Genomic DNA, 21,322 nt, shown 5'->3' on the forward strand with positions numbered 1-21,322 from the left:
GAGCTCACGCTCGCGCTCTTCTCTTTTTGGCCCGAGAGTGGAGATCACGCTCTCGCTCTTCTTTATTTTGCCCAAGAGGGGAGCTCACGCTCTCGCTCTTCTCTATTGTTGCCCGAGAGTGGAGTTCACGCTCGCACTCTTCTCTTTTTTTTGCCCGAGAGTGGAGCTCACGCTCGCGCTCTTCTCTTTTTGGCCCGAGAGTGGAGATCACTTTCTCGCTCTTCTTTATTTTGCCCAAGAGGGGAGCTCACGCTCTCGCTCTTCTCTATTGTTGCCCGAGAGTGGAGTTCACGCTCGCACTCTTCTCTTTTTTTTGCCCGAGAGTGGAGCTCACGCTCGCGCTCTTCTCTTTTTGGCCCGAGAGTGGAGATCACGCTCTCGCTCTTCTTTATTTTGCCCAAGAGGGGAGCTCACGCTCTCGCTCTTCTCTATTGTTGCCCGAGAGTGGAGTTCACGCTCGCACTCTTCTCTTTTTTTGCCCGAGAGTGGAGCTCACGCTCGCGCTCTTCTCTTTTTGGCCCGAGAGTGGAGATCACGCTCTCGCTCTTCTTTATTTTGCCCAAGAGGGGAGCTCACGCTCTCGCTCTTCTCTATTGTTGCCCGAGAGTGGAGTTCACGCTCGCACTCTTCTCTTTTTTTTTGCCCGAGAGTGGAGCTCACGCTCGCGCTCTTCTCTTTTTGGCCCGAGAGTGGAGATCACGCTCTCGCTCTTCTTTATTTTGCCCAAGAGGGGAGCTCACGCTCTCGCTCTTCTCTATTGTTGCCCGAGAGTGGAGTTCACGCTCGCACTCTTCTCTTTTTTTTTGCCCGAGAGTGGAGCTCACGCTCGCGCTCTTCTCTTTTTGGCCCGAGAGTGGAGATCACGCTCTCGCTCTTCTTTAATTTGCCCAAGAGGGGAGCTCACGCTCTCGCTCTTCTCTATTGTGGCCCGAGAGTGGAGTTCACGCTCGCACTCTTCTCTTTTTTTTTGCCCGAGAGTGGAGCTCACGCTCGCACTCTTCTCTTTTTTTTGCCCGAGAGTGGAGCTCACGCTCGCGCTCTTCTCTTTTTGGCCCGAGAGTGGAGATCACGCTCTCGCTCTTCTTTATTTTGCCCAAGAGGGGAGCTCACGCTCTCGCTCTTCTCTATTGTTGCCCGAGAGTGGAGTTCACGCTCGCACTCTTCTCTTTTTTTTGCCCGAGAGTGGAGCTCACGCTCGCGCTCTTCTCTTTTTGGCCCGAGAGTGTAGATCACGCTCTCGCTCTTCTTTATTTTGCCCAAGAGGGGAGCTCACGCTCTCGCTCTTCTCTATTGTTGCCCGAGAGTGGAGTTCACGCTCGCACTCTTCTCTTTTTTTTTGCCCGAGAGTGGAGCTCACGCTCGCACTCTTCTCTTTTTTTTTGCCCGAGAGTGGAGCTCACGCTCGCGCTCTTCTCTTTTTGGCCCGAGAGTGGAGATCACGCTCTCGCTCTTCTTTATTTTGCCCAAGAGGGGAGCTCACGCTCTCGCTCTTCTCTATTGTTGCCCGAGAGTGGAGTTCACGCTCGCACTCTTCTCTTTTTTTTGCCCGAGAGTGGAGCTCACGCTCGCGCTTTTCTCTTTTTGGCCCGAGAGTGGAGATCACGCTCTCGCTCTTCTTTATTTTGCCCAAGAGGGGAGCTCACGCTCTCGCTCTTCTCTATTGTTGCCCGAGAGTGGAGTTCACGCTCGCACTCTTCTCTTTTTTTTGCCCGAGAGTGGAGCTCACGCTCGCGCTTTTCTCTTTTTGGCCCGAGAGTGGAGATCACGCTCTCGCTCTTCTTTATTTTGCCCAAGAGGGGAGCTCACGCTCTCGCTCTTCTCTATTGTTGCCCGAGAGTGGAGTTCACGCTCGCACTCTTCTCTTTTTTTTTGCCCGAGAGTGGAGCTCACGCTCGCGCTCTTCTCTTTTTGGCCCGAGAGTGGAGATCACGCTCTCGCTCTTCTTTATTTTGCCCAAGAGGGGAGCTCACGCTCTCGCTCTTCTCTATTGTTGCCCGAGAGTGGAGTTCACGCTCGCACTCTTCTCTTTTTTTTGCCCGAGAGTGGAGCTCACGCTCGCGCTCTTCTCTTTTTGGCCCGAGAGTGTAGATCACGCTCTCGCTCTTCTTTATTTTGCCCAAGAGGGGAGCTCACGCTCTCGCTCTTCTCTATTGTTGCCCGAGAGTGGAGTTCACGCTCGCACTCTTCTCTTTTTTTTTGCCCGAGAGTGGAGCTCACGCTCGCACTCTTCTCTTTTTTTTTGCCCGAGAGTGGAGCTCACGCTCGCGCTCTTCTCTTTTTGGCCCGAGAGTGGAGATCACGCTCTCGCTCTTCTTTATTTTGCCCAAGAGGGGAGCTCACGCTCTCGCTCTTCTCTATTGTTGCCCGAGAGTGGAGTTCACGCTCGCACTCTTCTCTTTTTTTTGCCCGAGAGTGGAGCTCACGCTCGCGCTTTTCTCTTTTTGGCCCGAGAGTGGAGATCACGCTCTCGCTCTTCTTTATTTTGCCCAAGAGGGGAGCTCACGCTCTCGCTCTTCTCTATTGTTGCCCGAGAGTGGAGTTCACGCTCGCACTCTTCTCTTTTTTTTGCCCGAGAGTGGAGCTCACGCTCGCGCTTTTCTCTTTTTGGCCCGAGAGTGGAGATCACGCTCTCGCTCTTCTTTATTTTGCCCAAGAGGGGAGCTCACGCTCTCGCTCTTCTCTATTGTTGCCCGAGAGTGGAGTTCACGCTCGCACTCTTCTCTTTTTTTTTGCCCGAGAGTGGAGCTCACGCTCGCGCTCTTCTCTTTTTGGCCCGAGAGTGGAGATCACGCTCTCGCTCTTCTTTATTTTGCCCAAGAGGGGAGCTCACGCTCTCGCTCTTCTCTATTGTTGCCCGAGAGTGGAGTTCACGCTCGCACTCTTCTCTTTTTTTTGCCCGAGAGTGGAGCTCACGCTCGCGCTCTTCTCTTTTTGGCCCGAGAGTGGAGATCACGCTCTCGCTCTTCTTTATTTTGCCCAAGAGGGGAGCTCACGCTCTCGCTCTTCTCTATTGTTGCCCGAGAGTGGAGTTCACGCTCGCACTCTTCTCTTTTTTTTGCCCGAGAGTGGAGCTCACGCTCGCGCTCTTCTCTTTTTGGCCCGAGAGTGTAGATCACGCTCTCGCTCTTCTTTATTTTGCCCAAGAGGGGAGCTCACGCTCTCGCTCTTCTCTATTGTTGCCCGAGAGTGGAGTTCACGCTCGCACTCTTCTCTTTTTTTTTGCCCGAGAGTGGAGCTCACGCTCGCACTCTTCTCTTTTTTTTTGCCCGAGAGTGGAGCTCACGCTCGCGCTCTTCTCTTTTTGGCCCGAGAGTGGAGATCACGCTCTCGCTCTTCTTTATTTTGCCCAAGAGGGGAGCTCACGCTCTCGCTCTTCTCTATTGTTGCCCGAGAGTGGAGTTCACGCTCGCACTCTTCTCTTTTTTTTGCCCGAGAGTGGAGCTCACGCTCGCGCTCTTCTCTTTTTGGCCCGAGAGTGGAGATCACGCTCTCGCTCTTCTTTATTTTGCCCAAGAGGGGAGCTCACGCTCTCGCTCTTCTCTATTGTTGCCCGAGAGTGGAGTTCACGCTCGCACTCTTCTCTTTTTTTTGCCCGAGAGTGGAGCTCACGCTCGCGCTCTTCTCTTTTTGGCCCGAGAGTGTAGATCACGCTCTCGCTCTTCTTTATTTTGCCCAAGAGGGGAGCTCACGCTCTCGCTCTTCTCTATTGTTGCCCGAGAGTGGAGTTCACGCTCGCACTCTTCTCTTTTTTTTTGCCCGAGAGTGGAGCTCACGCTCGCACTCTTCTCTTTTTTTTTGCCCGAGAGTGGAGCTCACGCTCGCGCTCTTCTCTTTTTGGCCCGAGAGTGGAGATCACGCTCTCGCTCTTCTTTATTTTGCCCAAGAGGGGAGCTCACGCTCTCGCTCTTCTCTATTGTTGCCCGAGAGTGGAGTTCACGCTCGCACTCTTCTCTTTTTTTTGCCCGAGAGTGGAGCTCACGCTCGCGCTTTTCTCTTTTTGGCCCGAGAGTGGAGATCACGCTCTCGCTCTTCTTTATTTTGCCCAAGAGGGGAGCTCACGCTCTCGCTCTTCTCTATTGTTGCCCGAGAGTGGAGTTCACGCTCGCACTCTTCTCTTTTTTTTGCCCGAGAGTGGAGCTCACGCTCGCGCTTTTCTCTTTTTGGCCCGAGAGTGGAGATCACGCTCTCGCTCTTCTTTATTTTGCCCAAGAGGGGAGCTCACGCTCTCGCTCTTCTCTATTGTTGCCCGAGAGTGGAGTTCACGCTCGCACTCTTCTCTTTTTTTTTGCCCGAGAGTGGAGCTCACGCTCGCGCTCTTCTCTTTTTGGCCCGAGAGTGGAGATCACGCTCTCGCTCTTCTTTATTTTGCCCAAGAGGGGAGCTCACGCTCTCGCTCTTCTCTATTGTTGCCCGAGAGTGGAGTTCACGCTCGCACTCTTCTCTTTTTTTTGCCCGAGAGTGGAGCTCACGCTCGCGCTCTTCTCTTTTTGGCCCGAGAGTGGAGATCACGCTCTCGCTCTTCTTTATTTTGCCCAAGAGGGGAGCTCACGCTCTCGCTCTTCTCTATTGTTGCCCGAGAGTGGAGTTCACGCTCGCACTCTTCTCTTTTTTTTGCCCGAGAGTGGAGCTCACGCTCGCGCTCTTCTCTTTTTGGCCCGAGAGTGTAGATCACGCTCTCGCTCTTCTTTATTTTGCCCAAGAGGGGAGCTCACGCTCTCGCTCTTCTCTATTGTTGCCCGAGAGTGGAGTTCACGCTCGCACTCTTCTCTTTTTTTTGCCCGAGAGTGGAGCTCACGCTCGCGCTTTTCTCTTTTTGGCCCGAGAGTGGAGATCACGCTCTCGCTCTTCTTTATTTTGCCCAAGAGGGGAGCTCACGCTCTCGCTCTTCTCTATTGTTGCCCGAGAGTGGAGTTCACGCTCGCACTCTTCTCTTTTTTTTTTGCCCGAGAGTGGAGCTCACGCTCGCGCTCTTCTCTTTTTGGCCCAAGAGGAGAGCTCACGCTCTCGCTCTTCTTTATTTTGCCCGAGAGTGGAGCTCACGCTCGCGCTCTTCTCTTTTTGGCCCGAGAGTGGAGATCACGCTCGCGTTCTTTTTGGCCTGAGAGTGGAGTTCACGCTCACGCTCTTTTTTGCCCGAGAGTGGAGCTCGTGCTCAACATTAGCTATCGCCCTCTTTGAAGCTCACAGCGCGCCCAAGCAAGCGTCGGCTTGACATGAAGTAGCTCTTTTTTTTCAGAAAATGTCGCTAGCTTCGAAATCAAAACAAGATGCTTAAGCTAAGTTTTGACCCAAAATGCGGGACATAACAGTACCCTCCGCGTTGATTAGCTTTTGTAAATTTGACAACAACTTTAATTATTGTAATTTTTAATAATATTTTATATGGGGTGTATAATTTATGTTAAAGTCCACTTAGTAGAGTATAATACTCTATAACGGCTCTCTGACGACGTTATTTTTTCGCTATTTTGAAGTTTCGCTTCCTTTGACATTAATAGATGGCACTACGTTCTCCAGTATAGTCGTATTTGCGAAGAACCGGTTAGATTTATAGCCATCTCTAATAACAAGGGTCTTATCATAATGCAGGTGGCAATTTCAGAGCCAACCGTGGCTTTAAATAAAATCAACGTACCAGACGACGCTATGACCAAATAACATGGATTGGCGAAATTAGTCATCACTCTTTTTATATAAATATAAATAAATTTATTATACACTAAGGGGACTTTTCGCGTTAAGCTATAGGGGAAAGGGAATTTTAACCCACTAACTTTCAAAAACTATCTATTGTCGATGCCAATTAGCTGTCTGTCAAGTTCAGAGGAGGTAACTTTAACACAAAATGTGCTCTGACCAACGGAACCATCACACTGAAATGGCTACCAATAGAAATATCGCTTGAAATCCACTTCCACTTGGTTCAGGGTTAACAAGGAAGTTTAGAACAAATAAACAACGTGAACTACCAAAGTCTACCATATGCAGGTGAGGTACATAACCACTTACTTAATTATCGCTAGTAACGTGCGGTCAGAAGTAAAGAAACAGCGGATATTTTGAAGTAAAAACACAATATATGAAAGTGTGCTAAAATATATTTAACTTCAACGTATGATTACATTTATATCACTAAAATCACAAAGTATTGAATAAGATACAAAAGAATAGAAAACGACGAGTTAGGATTACTTCATTGGCATAACGCGTAATATAAAAGTAGCTCTTGGGAAACTACGAGGAGTGCGTAGGTATATCACATGGGGGTAGTAACTCCTTCTCTGCGTTTATAGTTATCATGACCTTGGAACATCATGTCCTCTTCCAGTTCGTTCTCCTGCGTCATCATCCTCAACTGTCCTTTAAACGGTTTGTACTGTCCGTAAGACCACGTCCCAGCGCATTCCGATTGCACCAGCTCTTTCTTCTGCGACTTGGGCTCTAAACGCGTTCTGGTGGCCATCATGGTGGCGTTCTTCTTACTTCGTTGGGCGGTCACGTAAGGACTGACGAAAGCCTGCGTAAACGTAAAGAGGGAAATAAATCGTTTGCTTAGTTGCTAGAAAAACGTGGCAACTGACTTGTTGGGTAAACTTGGTTCCCCGAAATTTGTGTCTTTGGTAGTACAGGATGATAGATTCCAAATACGGGAAAGGAAAGTCGTTGAAATAGTACAAATCGTTTAGTTTCTTTATGTTGTGATGAGCAACTCGTCCGTTGGACAACCTTGAAGAATGAATTAAAAGTAAATTAGTTTGAGTCGTCAGTTTCCTAACATATCAACTTCGAAACATTCAACCATCTTGTAGTACTGTTTAAACAAAAGAAGTAATTGATGTCAGGGGATATGTAGCGATTCTATTACATGTTTACGTCCTAAGACCTTTACCATTTCTCCGAGGGTAATGACTTTGCTCTTTAGCAATAAATCTGTATGTGCAAGAATTCACGTTTTCAACCAAGACAAAGGTGGAAACTCGATATTTCAGCGCGAAAATATATATTCCCAAAGAACCTTATTCCTACTGACATAACAAATTTATAATCTTTTATCAAATTACCATCTTACGAAGGGAACAATTGGCAAGCAATAAATATTTTATATTTAACAATGATCTCACAATTTATGGACTTGTCACTCAAACTGTTAATGTACATTACGTATATAGAAAATCAAGAAATTTGTGTTCCATTGTTATTTTTTCGCGTGGTTTTGGTAAAATGTATCTTAAAAACAGTTTTGAACTGTGTTATGTGAATTAATTAAATTATGGACGGACAAGGCAATTAACCCTGTTTTTTATTGAAGTGAAATTCAACGCTAGGCCCTCTTTTGCCGGATAGTCGAAAGTTGGAACAGTTGAGTTACAACAGACGTTATACAAGAAGTTTTAAAATTTACTACATACTAATTGCTGAACGGTTTATTTATTTCTCGTGTGACGGGAATATACGCTATATTGCTTCGTGCAATGCTTACTTTCCACTATCAAGTAACAGCACGTTTCTCAATTTAATTTTCTTTAAACCGAAAGTTGAGTGATGCGTCTTTTTCTTGCTAGTGGAAACTAAGCACCACCATAAGTTAATGATACCTCTAAAGGCCTTTTCACACGAGCCAACTTTTTGATCCAACTAGATGAGTCAACTTGAGTTGAGTCAACTAGTTGGCTCGTGTGAATAAAAGTTCGATGAGTTGATCCACCAAAAATGTGCGCGAGAAAAAAATGGATCACTGATCCATTTTTGCTGACTCAAGGTGAAAAGGTCTTATGTAGACAAATAAGCCCTTTCAAGGTGGAATCTTTGTCCAGAAAATGTGATGTCAAATCTTGTCTCTTCGATTCCCGCGAAAATGAAAGATTTTAAAAATATCTCGGACCCAGCGCCGCTGTGCGGTCGAGAATGAAACGATATTGGGCTGAGAGAAATAAACCAATAGCAAAAAAACGCTCTTTTGCCTCTGCGGGGGGAACGAATTTTCTAAGGGAATTCCGAAATGTATCTCTTTTGGGGAAGTTCAAGCTAGCCTTGCACCAAACGGGATTAAAGAAACGTCAGCTTCGGCAGTTCCAAGTGTTTGTTAAGGCTACTTTGATACGCAGTACGGAGAGACATAGGTCGATTTGGACAAGCATATCCGCCATAGGCAGCATAGCCATTTGTCTACTTAGAGGTATCATTAACTTATGGCACCACACATCGGTGGCTCCGGCTTCCGAGACCAGAGACACTTATCGAGCCGCTTTCCATTTCCCGCTTACGTTCTGGGGCCACAGTACTATAATAGACATGGGGCTAATTCGCGATTCTATCAGGAGGGCGCGCTATAGTGCATTTTCTCTAATAACCTTGGGGCGCGCTGGCTTCGACTTCAAGGGCAAATAAAACGTCACGTGGCCACCGAATCTCCACGTGTATTTAAAACAAGCCAGCGTGCTATTTTTTAAAGGTCTATTGTCGATTAAGCAATCGGTAAGTAATTAAAAAAACCTTTATACCTTTATTAAAAACGTAAAATAAAATGTTCGAATATTTATCTCGAGATCAGACAGAATTTTATTTATAATAGTTCCGAAACTCGCCAATAGAGGGCAACAGCGTTTCGAGAGTGATCACTTCTCTTGCCCCTGAAAAGACCGTTTTTATCCCCCGAACACTTGCTTCCCCCCACTGAGATAAATCCGCTTCGATACAGAAGTCAAACTTTGGATATAGCATGGTAGAAGGCAACCCGAGAAGTGTCCTTCAGTAATTCGTCCATGTCGGGATGGAGACTGCAGGAGCGGAGACTGTAGGCCCAACCTTCCAATGGAAACTGGATGACCGGAGATTGGAGACCAAAAGTGTCGCCAACCTATGCTAAGCACCATTGAATTGGGAATAATACTGCTAGAATTACAATTACGATTTTGGTTACCATGGTTACGCAGGACCTGTTCTGATAAGACTGTACGAAATTCATCTTTATAATTATGCGGTAGCGCCATCTATACTTTGAAAAGTTATATGGCTGAAAATAAATAATTATTAGCTAACTCACCGTAACTTGAGTTAAAAAGGATCGTGTTGACAGAATAAAATTATTTTTAAACAGCTTCAAAGGTTTGTTTGTTACGAGTAATCATACATTTTAATTTCGCGTCAGATTCGCGAAAAAATTCAATTGCAATATAGTTTCCACCACTAGAGACAGATGCCGCCACGGTAGAACGATAAAGTTGATTAAGTCTCCTTATTGAACGAAATTGGTCCCGCGCCAGCCAGATTTAGTTGTACCTCTATTTATTCCCAACTCAATGGCTAAGCACAAAGCTTCCGCTCAGTTTCCACTAGCTCTATTCATATATTTTCCTATAATTCGCTTATTTCTATTCATATATTTTCCTATAATTTGCTTATTTCTATTCATATATTTTCCTATAATTTGCTTATTTCTATTCATATATTTTCCTATAATTTGCTTATTTCTATTCATATATTTTCCTATAATTTGCTTATTTCTATTCATATATTTTCTTATAATTTGCTTATTTCTATTCATATATTTTCCTATAATTTGCTTATTTCTATTCATATATTTTCCTATAATTCGCTTATTTCTATTCATATATTTTCCTATAATTCGCTTATTTCTATTCATATATTTTCCTATAATTCGCTTATTTCTATTCATATATTTTCCTATAATTCGCTTATTTCTATTCATATATTTTCCTATAATTTGCTTATTTCTATTCATATATTTTCCTATAATTTGCTTATTTCTATTCATATATTTTCCTATAATTTGCTTATTTCTATTCATATATTTTCCTATAATTTGCTTATTTCTATTCATATATTTTCCTATAATTTGCTTATTTCTATTCATATATTTTCCTATAATTTGCTTATTTCTATTCATATATTTTCCTATAATTTGCTTATTTCTATTCATATATTTTCCTATAATTCGCTTATTTCTATTCATATATTTTCCTATAATTCGCTTATTTCTATTCATATATTTTCCTATAATTTGCTTATTTCTATTCATATATTTTCCTATAATTCGCTTATTTATATTCATATATTTTCCTATAATTCGCTTATTTCTATTCATATATTTTCCTATAATTCGCTTATTTCTATTCCTATATTTTCCTATAATTTGCTTATTTCTATTCATATATTTTCCTATAATTTGCTTATTTCTATTCATATATTTTCCTATAATTTGCTTATTTCTATTCATATATTTTCCTATAATTTGCTTATTTCTATTCATATATTTTCCTATAATTTGCTTATTTCTATTCATATATTTTCTTATAATTTGCTTATTTCTATTCATATATTTTCCTATAATTTGCTTATTTCTATTCATATATTTTCCTATAATTCGCTTATTTCTATTCATATATTTTCCTATAATTCGCTTATTTCTATTCATATATTTTCCTATAATTCGCTTATTTCTATTCATATATTTTCCTATAATTCGCTTATTTCTATTCATATATTTTCCTATAATTTGCTTATTTCTATTCATATATTTTCCTATAATTTGCTTATTTCTATTCATATATTTTCCTATAATTTGCTTATTTCTATTCATATATTTTCCTATAATTTGCTTATTTCTATTCATATATTTTCCTATAATTTGCTTATTTCTATTCATATATTTTCCTATAATTTGCTTATTTCTATTCATATATTTTCCTATAATTTGCTTATTTCTATTCATATATTTTCCTATAATTCGCTTATTTCTATTCATATATTTTCCTATAATTCGCTTATTTCTATTCATATATTTTCCTATAATTTGCTTATTTCTATTCATATATTTTCCTATAATTCGCTTATTTATATTCATATATTTTCCTATAATTCGCTTATTTCTATTCATATATTTTCCTATAATTCGCTTATTTCTATTCATATATTTTCCTATAATTCGCTTATTTCTATTCATATATTTTCCTATAATTCGCTTATTTCTATTCATATATTTTCCTATAATTCGCTTATTTCTATTCATATATTTTCCTATAATTCGCTTATTTCTATTCATATATTTTCCTATAATTTGCTTATTTCTATTCATATATTTTCCTATAATTTGCTTATTTCTATTCATATATTTTCCTATAATTTGCTTATTTCTATTCATATATTTTCCTATAATTTGCTTATTTCTATTCATATATTTTCTTATAATTTGCTTATTTCTATTCATATATTTTCCTATAATTTGCTTATTTCTATTCATATATTTTCCTATAATTCGCTTATTTCTATTCATATATTTTCCTATAATTCGCTTATTTCTATTCATATATTTTCCTATAATTCGCTTATTTCTATTCATATATTTTCCTATAATTCGCTTATTTCTATTCATATATTTTCCTATAATTCGCTTATTTCTATTCATATATTTTCCTATAATTTGCTTATTTCTATTCATATATTTTCCTATAATTCGCTTATTTCTATTCATATATTTTCCTATAATTCGCTTATTTCTATTCATATATTTTCCTATACTTCGCTTATTTCTATTCCTATATTTTCCTATAATTCGCTTATTTCCATTTCTATAGTTTCCTATAATTCGCTTATTTCTATTCCTATATTTTCCTATAATTCACTTATTTCTATTCCTATATTTTCCTATAATTCGCTTATTTCTATTCATATATTTTCCTATAATTCGCTTATTTCTATTCATATATTTTCCTATAATTCGCTTATTTCTATTCATATATTTTCCTATAATTCGCTTATTTCTATTCATATATTTTCCTATAATTCGCTTATTTCTATTCATATATTTTCCTATAATTTGCTTATTTCTATTCATATATTTTCCTATAATTTGCTTATTTCTATTCATATATTTTCCTATAATTTGCTTATTTCTATTCATATATTTTCCTATAATTTGCTTATTTCTATTCATATATTTTCTTATAATTTGCTTATTTCTATTCATATATTTTCCTATAATTTGCTTATTTCTATTCATATATTTTCCTATAATTCGCTTATTTCTATTCATATATTTTCCTATAATTCGCTTATTTCTATTCATATATTTTCCTATAATTCGCTTATTTCTATTCATATATTTTCCTATAATTCGCTTATTTCTATTCATATATTTTCCTATAATTCGCTTATTTCTATTCATATATTTTCCTATAATTTGCTTATTTCTATTCATATATTTTCCTATAATTCGCTTATTTCTATTCATATATTTTCCTATAATTCGCTTATTTCTATTCATATATTTTCCTATACTTCGCTTATTTCTATTCCTATATTTTCCTATAATTCGCTTATTTCCATTTCTATAGTTTCCTATAATTCGCTTATTTCTATTCCTATATTTTCCTATAATTCACTTATTTCTATTCCTATATTTTCCTATAATTCGCTTATTTCCATTCCTATAGTTTCCTATAATTCGACCAGATTTCACGAACCTTTCGACTATTCCCAAGTACTTAGTACAAAGAATTTAAACGCAGTAACAATTCTAGTCCACTTATTCTGTGTTCTGTGCAAAACAATGTCTCATCGAAATTGTTACTACTGAAATATTTATAGAGACATACTTATGAATCGAGGGGTCCGACATTACATAAATTTCCGTACGGGATTTGCAATCTCAAACTGATTTCAAGATTTTGAAGGCGATTTCGAGATTTTAAAGGTGATTTCAAGATTTTGAAAGCGATTTCAAGATTTTTAAATTTTAACAATGATTTCAGAAATCTTATTTTGAATTTCGGGATTTTGACGGAGATTTCTAGATTTTGGCGCTGATTTCGAGATTTCTAAAATCATCCTTTTCGCAGGTGCACGGGATTTTGGCGAATGTCGGACCCCTCGTTATGAATATTACATCTGGTACCAGACATCACAATTAATACCAAAGCCACCTCAGTATTTTAATTTTTGCACTTTCGATTTAGTCTTATCTACCAAAGCCAGCTTTATTCTGATCACTCTCAAGGTGGATACTTTTCGCTTGCGCTAAATTGGGAAAGTCTCATAAGATCGACTTTTCATAAGATCGACTGTTGATATTTATAAGATCGACTGCTCACAAGGTCGACTTTTTGAAGTCAAATCAATGTCACCTGATAGTTAGCCATAGAAAATAGAAGGGCTTATTAGCCTTTGACATCTGTACTAGGTAAGGCTTATATTTAATATAGTCGATCTTATGAACATGCCATAAGATCGAAGGTCAGAGTATTGGGGCTACACTTTTTACTCCTTCTCAAAAGGAGGTTCATATAATAAACTAATAAAATGGACTGCTTATTCAGAATTTATTTGCTTAAATGTCGACAGGCAGCCATTTTGGGAATAAGTTTTTAATCAGACTCTAATTAGTCCCCACCACTGAATGGTTACTCTTCTTACCCTACTCCTAAATCCCGCAACAAGCGAAAAGTCTCCCACTTCCGTAATCGGTGTACAAGTCTGTATCTTTGTCTGTACGAAAGTGCTACGTATTTTATTACAGATTTAGCATTACCAAAGGCTGTACTGAGAATTGTCAGTTTCATAATCATGTAATCGCTGAACCTTGAAAAATAAATACCAAATGCAATTCGAAATGTGCTTCTGAAAAATAATTACCAAATGTGCTTCTATACTAATAACCCTTACATTTATTTACATTTTCTATAAAACAACTACGAGTGACACTCGCCCGCAAAGCAAACTGCAAACTCGCGTCTCTTCAAGGCTCACTGCTGGGAACGCCGTGAGACAAGACGCGAAGTTGGGGGTGGAGCCCTGAGGCCCTTTAAGCCGCTCGACGGGCAAGCTTAGCGCGTAGGGGCCTAATTATAGTATATAAATTATAACGTTTTCGCTCTTATAGATAGAAATAAAATTCAAATTGCATTTATGATTTCCTTGAGCACAACAAGAATCTGATGAGGTAAAGTCCATATAATATGTTTTTTAACTTGCCATATACCCTGAAACGTGGGTAGATATTACCCCCTTGTGATATTCGAGTTTGTCCTTGAACGATTTTGCAATACAGGTACGTCCAAATCATCCTTATTAAACAAAATACATTTTTTTCCTTCTCGTAAAAACCCTATTATCATTATTATTATTATTTCGGAATTAATAAATCTACGCGATGCACAGTGGTTGAAGGTCAGCTTCGTCAGGGGGTGCGCGAAATTTACTTACTTGACAGCCAAGCTGGTTTTTTCTCGTTCTTTGTCCTGGTAGACGACATAAGTGCCAACTTTCTGAGAACTATCCTCCAAGATTTCCTCAACATCTTCCTTGCTCAAAATCAGCGGCTCTACCCTGAAGGCGCGAAAAAATGTAAACATAAACAAATCTAGGATTGTGAAAGATGAAACTTTCAAGGTCAATATTTCATTTTTTTTTATGCTTAATGTAAACGAATTTAATGGCTTACGTTAGAAATATATAATACCAGAAGTAAATAAACATTGTCTTAAGAGAGGGATATGCGGTCTTTTGACTCTGGCAGCTAGGAGCAACAAACACAGCACACAAGGAGAACGCAACTCGTCCGAGGGGCAGATCACTCCCCGTAATCGCTGTACAGCAAGCCTGTAGCTTTGACTGAACTAAAATGATTACGTAAGTGAGTACAGATATAGCACTACCAACGGCTGTGCTCATTTTCATATTTATGTAATCGGTGTACAGGTTTTCAGAGAGTGGTTAGCCCCTCGAACCAAAGAATATAAAGCCCCAGGAATGCAAGGATTGCTATTATTGGCCGCGTGTTTTGGTTGCTTTAGAAACTTCCGGCAAAGCAAATCAGAGTAACCGGAAACGGTTAACGCAACCCGGCTTCTCTTTAAAAACGAGAGGCGCAAAAGTTCCACTAGACGGAGCTACACCTTCCATTCCTGGGGCTTTATATTCTGTGCTCGAACTCGTCAAAAGTCGTGCATTTTCTGGTGTACATTTTTCATTGGTTAGACGCTTTAGCATCTGCTGCCGTCGCGTCGGAAGGGGAAAATTCGGAAATTGTCTTCTCCCCGCCCGTAAAACGTTCAGCGTAAAGGTTCGTCCAATTAAATTTTTAAAGACTAGCTGCGTTTTCCTTGTGTTTTTTGCTCCTAGCTGGCAGCAAGAGGAACCGGGTTCGATCCGAGCACTGGTAAAAACTTGGAACCACTTCTTCCACGTTGAGTTTGAAAGCTTTCTCCCCACTAGTTAAAGGGGTTTCCCCTCGAGTTCTTCGGTTTCCCCTTCCCATAAAAACTTGTAGAGGTTAACGGTAACAGTAAGCATAAGGAGCTGTTGGCTCGCGTGGCATTAAGGGCTTGCCCCCCCCCCCTCCTACGGATTGTAACCTGGCCACCTGAATTATAGGCATTAAAAGTCGCTAGATTACTTGGTGCCTTGAGTATTAGCCTAGCTGATTATTATTAAAACCGTGGCATGTAGTTCTTGCCACCACCCTCCTACGCATTGTAACCCTTCCACCTGAATTAAAGGCATTGAAAGTCGCTAGATGACTTGGTGCCTTGAGTATTAGCCTAGCTGATTATTATTAAAACCGTGGCATGTAGTTCTTTCCACCACCCTCCTACGCATTGTAACCCTTCCACCTGAATTAAAGGCATTGAAAGTCGCTCGATGACTTGGGCCTAAAGTGGTGCCTTGGGTATTAGCCTAGCTGATTATTATAAGTATCCATATTTCAATACTGCTAATGTTATTTATTTGAAAGCGGTGTACTTTTTAAAATATATTTCAAAAGACCAATAGAGTTGAGCTAAATACATGGGAAGAATATGATTTTTGTATAAGTAAATATCCCTACTCAGTGTAATTTTTACACATTACATTGTTAAGTGGGGAAATTAACGCGGTACAATTTGAGCCGAGGTGTACATTTCCGTGATTTAGTGAAAAATTCGAACCAATTTAATAGTCTAAATTTAATACTAAGAGGTACATAATAAACTTCTGATAACGCATATCTTAGTATAAAAATGAAGCAACGTACTTTTCCAAAGGGCACGAATTTCCCACCAAACCTCGGAAGCATCCACCATAAAATAATTAATCTTGCATTATTTGCTTAACTCGCATCACGGTTCACGATTTACCGCGTGTATTCAGGGGCGAAACCAGGGGGGGGAGACGATCCCCCTACTAACGTTTTCCAATGTTGTCAAAATGAGGTCGAGCAATAAAAAATTTAACTACTTTTATTTTTAGGATAATTTTTCAATTTAAAGTACATGACGTTTCAAGCTGCAAGTTATACATTTCAGGATCCTCTAGGTATCCGAAATTTGTAAATTTTGTGTCCTGGATTTTCAAAATCATAAATTTATTTTGAAATTTCAGAGCCCGGTTTTTTTTTGTTTATTTCTGGTTTTTTATGATTTAGAGATTTTGAAAATAATTTTCTCCGAGATTTTGGGATATCTAAAATCATTTCGAATATCGGACTTCTATCAAAGTTATGTATTATATACTTCTGGTTTAATTTGTAAAGGAATCTTCGGACGTGGTTTGAGCGTTAGGTCATACGTTAAAGCGAGCCGTGACGTACGATAAATATTCAATATAAATACTGACGAAACTCAATTGCCGCCCACCATCGCATCTACAATTGAAAAGCATTTTTCCAAGGCTAAAATTAGTAGTCATATCCGTTCTCAGATAAAATGCAATTAATGAAACCGATACTGAGAATTTGTGTTGTCCAAGTAACGTAAATACTAATCATTTTATAAACATAACATACATAAGTATGAAACTTAATGATTTCGATTATAAATAACATTCAGAAGTATGAAACTGAAGGATTTCGATTATAAGTAACATAACATACATAAGTCGCTTGATGACTTAGGCCTAAGGTGGTGCCTTGGGTATTAGCCTAGCTGATTATTATTATTATTATTATTATTAAGAATGAAACTTAATGATTTCGATTATAAGTAACATAACATTCAGAAGTATGAAACTGAAGGATTTAGATTAGTTGTAGCAAAAGTGCATAACGAAAATTATGATTCATAAGTATTAATCTCCCTATACGCCTATATTAAAAGGTGGGTAAAAATCAGGGTTTTCATAGAACCAGCCATACCGTATATAGCCACCTGGATAAAACCTGTTATAGCCACTTGAAAAATCCAGATTTTTGTGGCTTTTTTAAAAAAAAATTACAATATGAATATTTTAGTAAATTAATAGTTTTTATTTAGAAATTTAGTTTATTTTTTGTTTCATATTTAGAAACCGGTTTACTTTTACCAGTTTTTCGGTAGGTTTAAAGTTATAAAGTTCGCTGCCTCGCTTCTGTCGGTGCGTCATACACAAAAACTAGGGGGAATTTCCCGAGGAAATCAAAAGAATTCAGTTATTTTATATAGTGTTATTTCGCTTTACTTGTTTAGTTTCTTATTTACGACAATAACTGCAGACAATTTCTACTTACATAAGTAAAAGGTACTGTTTATATTTTATTGGACGAGTTGCTTCCTGGACCAACACGAAGCGATTTCTCACGCTGGTTGTTTTGAAAACTAGTTATCTAAAATCGCGTGGCGAAACTAATAATATAGCGAATTTCTAAAACTATATCATGATTAAAATGATTTAATTAATTAGTACATATCCCTACTTTGTGTAATTTTAACATTTTATATGGATAGTGAAAGTAATACGAGCTGTTACTACTCTCGTATGAGATATAAAATAAAATTCTGGTTATAATATATCACGGAGTGATTGCGTAATCAGAAGTTACGAAACCGGAAACACGTCACTGCCGTATTCTATCAGATGGCAAAACTACTGCCACGTAAAATACGATCGAAAACGCGTTCAGTTCTCAATACGAAAACTACTACCTTCAGAAATTATAATAATCAATTTTATGTTCCGATTCAATAATTTTACATTATTTAGTAAAAATAAACGTTTTTTTGAAACCCGTTTCAATTTTCAATTTTAAAAAGGGGTGTTCACAAATTACAGGCGTTACTAATTGTTATATTGAGGGTCGAAATATGGGACGTCACATTTATTATTAATGGGGGCGGGGCAGTGGCGTAACCAGGAGGAGGGGGGCACAAGTATATGGTTATATGATTTTTTTTTTAATTTAAAATTTATTTTATTCAATTGTGAGAGCTACTAGGGACGGGGGAGGGGGGTATTGTAAAAGTCGATTTCTTTTGCGTTAGGAAATTTGTGAATAGCTACTGGCGGAAATTTTGGGCAGTTCTAAAAATCAGCAATGTAATGACTTCTCACTGGTAAAAGAGACCATTTAAAAAATTAAGAATCGGAATTTCAAAATTTGAAGTGTCATACTTACTAGTTATTATGTTACTTATGATATAAACTATTTAAGAATTCTTAGAAATTACGAAACCAAGATGGCAAAAAATGACTAATTTAAAGGAACTTAAGGAAGATATCGAAATGTTGATAAAATTATAAACTATATTAATTGCGCTTTATTTTCATATACACTTTATTAACTATTATTTAAACTAATATTCTAGTGGATAGTTTTCAATCCTTAGTTACGTTATAAATTAACCTCGTCATTGGCGAAAAACACCATCATTAAAATATTTAAAATTGGGATAATACGCAGTGTCGTACTAATTATATTATGTTACTTTATAATTGAAGAATTCTTTAAATTTACGAAGCAAATATGGCAAAAAATGGCTTATTTAAAGGAATCAAAATTTTAATAACATTATTTATTTTAATTTTAATGTAAATTAAAGGCATTAACAGTTGACTTGGGTGCTATCTGATTATTTTTATTCTTAACTAATATTTCGACATTGACCTTAAATTAACTAATCTGAGGGGTACTTTTAACACAGGTGTACAAAATTAGAACGAAGTGTGAATTATTAGTTTTAGTCTGTTACCTGAATAGCAACAGTACGTTATTGTTGTTGGGGATAAAAACTGGAGTAACAGTACGTGGTTCGGCAAAAAACACCTCTATATTTGCCCTCATTGTTACAAAAAAGTGAGACGAGCCATCAACAAAACTAATCACAAGCAATCCCCGACTCTCATTGCAACTCCGGAGCAATTAATCGCCCCGTTCAACAAAGCTTGGGCGAAAAGGGTTGGAATAAAAACTTCGAGTTGCGGAATTCCCTTCGACGTTTCGCGATAAAAATATCACCTTGAAAATTCATCCATGCATACGGGTGGAAAATATTACTAATTTTGTTTTCGAAATTTCGCACCTGTATTAAGCGGGATTATTTTTATGGGTGAACTAATTTAGGACGCCAAAATTATAATTAAAAAGTGAGACCAATTCGATTACAACCCGCTGATTTTAAATACTTATTTTTATTTTAAATTATTTAAACGCCTATAGCGTGCGATAAAAAGGAAACTTTAGGTCAATTTAAGAACAATTCATGTATGAACGTAAGTCGTGTCTGAAATTGAAAGTTGATGGCATTTTAGAGGAAAAATTTGTCAGACGGATGAAACGAAGGTCGGGAGGACAACTTTCAAGTACTTCTACCTCTTAATATCATTGTGAGATGTACAGTAAATCGACTGGTACTATTTAAAGACTGAGGGGAGGGGGTGGGGTTGAAAGAAATGTAAAGGATTCTACGGAGAATAAATTACTAGCAAAGTACTTGTGTTTCAATATACACAGATATGTTGGAATAATTAAAGTAATTTAAAATAAACCAGGTTATCTTGAGAGGATTTTTTTTATTATAATGGGTTTTTTTTCAAAATAAATTAATATTTAAAATTATCGCTATTAAACTATGATGAAATAGTTCGTTATTTTTTCTGATTTTTTTTCCAAATAACAAGGAAGAAAACTAACTAATTTTTTTATAGATTTTTACTAATTATAATGATGAAAACTAACTTATAATGTGAGACCAAAAATTTAATTTATTTTCTGAACTTGGCCCAAAAGTCGCATTTTGAAAATCAATTTATAAAATTCAAATTTTTGTATTAAATACTTAAATACTTAATAATAAAATTATAATAATCAGCTAGGCCAATACCTAAGCCACCAAGTCATCTAGCCTAAATAATTAATTAGTTTTAAATTGTCATCGAAATTTGTGATTGACCAACTCTCTCTAAGAAAGAATTAATAAAATTAGAACTATAGTGATTAGCATTATACTTTGAAACACCTTACACTCATTAATTAAATTAAAAGAATAAAAAAAAGTTCATAATGCGCAAGTAAAATATATTTATTTTACAAAAATAAACAGCTTTTATAAACAGCTGTTTATTTTGTAAATAAATATATTTTACGAGCTTACACAAAATAGCATCATCAAAAACATACCTACAGCATTACCAAGTACACGAGCCATAAACATCGAGAAGGTAATGAAACAAATATAATTACCTGAACCAGTTCTTGCTGCTACCGTCGTTCGAAGAACGCGACCCGGAATTGAACTTTAACCCTCCCGAACCGGAATAGCTATTACCCATACCCTCGTCAAACACTGTCTTTAAATATAATGTCCAACACTTTGAATGCAACACATGACAAACTTCACACTAAGAATCGGAAAATTCCGAGCATATTTCCACGCCAGTGCATTCCCTGCGAACACTCTCTTTCGAATTGTTACTTTCTACTTTCGACGAGAGGAGATTTTCGTATATTTTTTTGACGTCAAACACCTGTAAACGTTTTACAGAGAGCCGCCGGTGAGGGGGGCTGGAAACACAGCGCCCCCTCCCTCGCTAGATTTGCTTTCCACAGTGTTGGGCATTTTCGTCAAAGAGCCGCTCACCTCACACATTTTTGAACGGTAAAAAAGGCACTCATCTCTTTTCGATCTTTTTTGAGCAGTAAATTAAGCACTCATCTCTTTTCTCTCTGTTTTGAGCGGTAAAATAAGCGCTCCTCTCTTTCCGCTCTTTTTGAGCGGTAAATTAAGCACTCATTTCTTTTCTCTCTGTTTTGAGCGGTAAAATAAGCGCTCCTCTCTTTTCGCTCTTTTTTGAGCGGTAAATCGGCGCTCCTCTCTTTTCGATCTTTTTGAGCGGTAAATTAAGCACTCATCTCTTTTCGCTCTTTTTTGAGCGGTAAATCGGCGCTCCTCTCTTTTCGCTCTTTTTGAGTGGTAAATTAAGCACTCATCTCTTTTCTCTCTGTTTCGAGCGGTAAAATAAGCGCTCCTCTCTTTTCGCTCTTTTTTAGCGGTAAATTAAGCACTCATCTCTTTTCTCTCTGTTTTGAGCGGTAAAATAAGCGCTCCTCTCTTTTCGCTCTTTTTTAGCGGTAAAT

General features: G+C 38.2%; 1 protein-coding gene across 1 annotated transcript; it reads right to left on the reverse strand.

Moving 5' to 3' along the window:
- Positions 1-6,080: 6,080 nt before the first annotated feature.
- Positions 6,081-20,687, reverse strand: LOC149951756 (uncharacterized). Its single transcript, XM_090170105.1, has 4 exons — positions 20,429-20,687; positions 14,221-14,343; positions 6,582-6,726; positions 6,081-6,517 (listed from the first exon to the last, which is right to left on the reverse strand). Exons 1-4 carry the CDS (start codon positions 20,515-20,517, stop codon positions 6,257-6,259), a joined length of 618 nt encoding a protein of 205 aa, XP_090026231.1. The 5' UTR covers positions 20,518-20,687; the 3' UTR covers positions 6,081-6,256.
- Positions 20,688-21,322: the final 635 nt, after the last annotated feature.

Source organism: Leiobunum rupestre, chromosome 3, assembly GCF_980474605.1.
Source record: "Leiobunum rupestre chromosome 3, qqLeiRupe1.1.hap1, whole genome shotgun sequence".
Classification (NCBI taxonomy): Eukaryota; Metazoa; Arthropoda; class Arachnida; order Opiliones; family Sclerosomatidae; genus Leiobunum; species Leiobunum rupestre.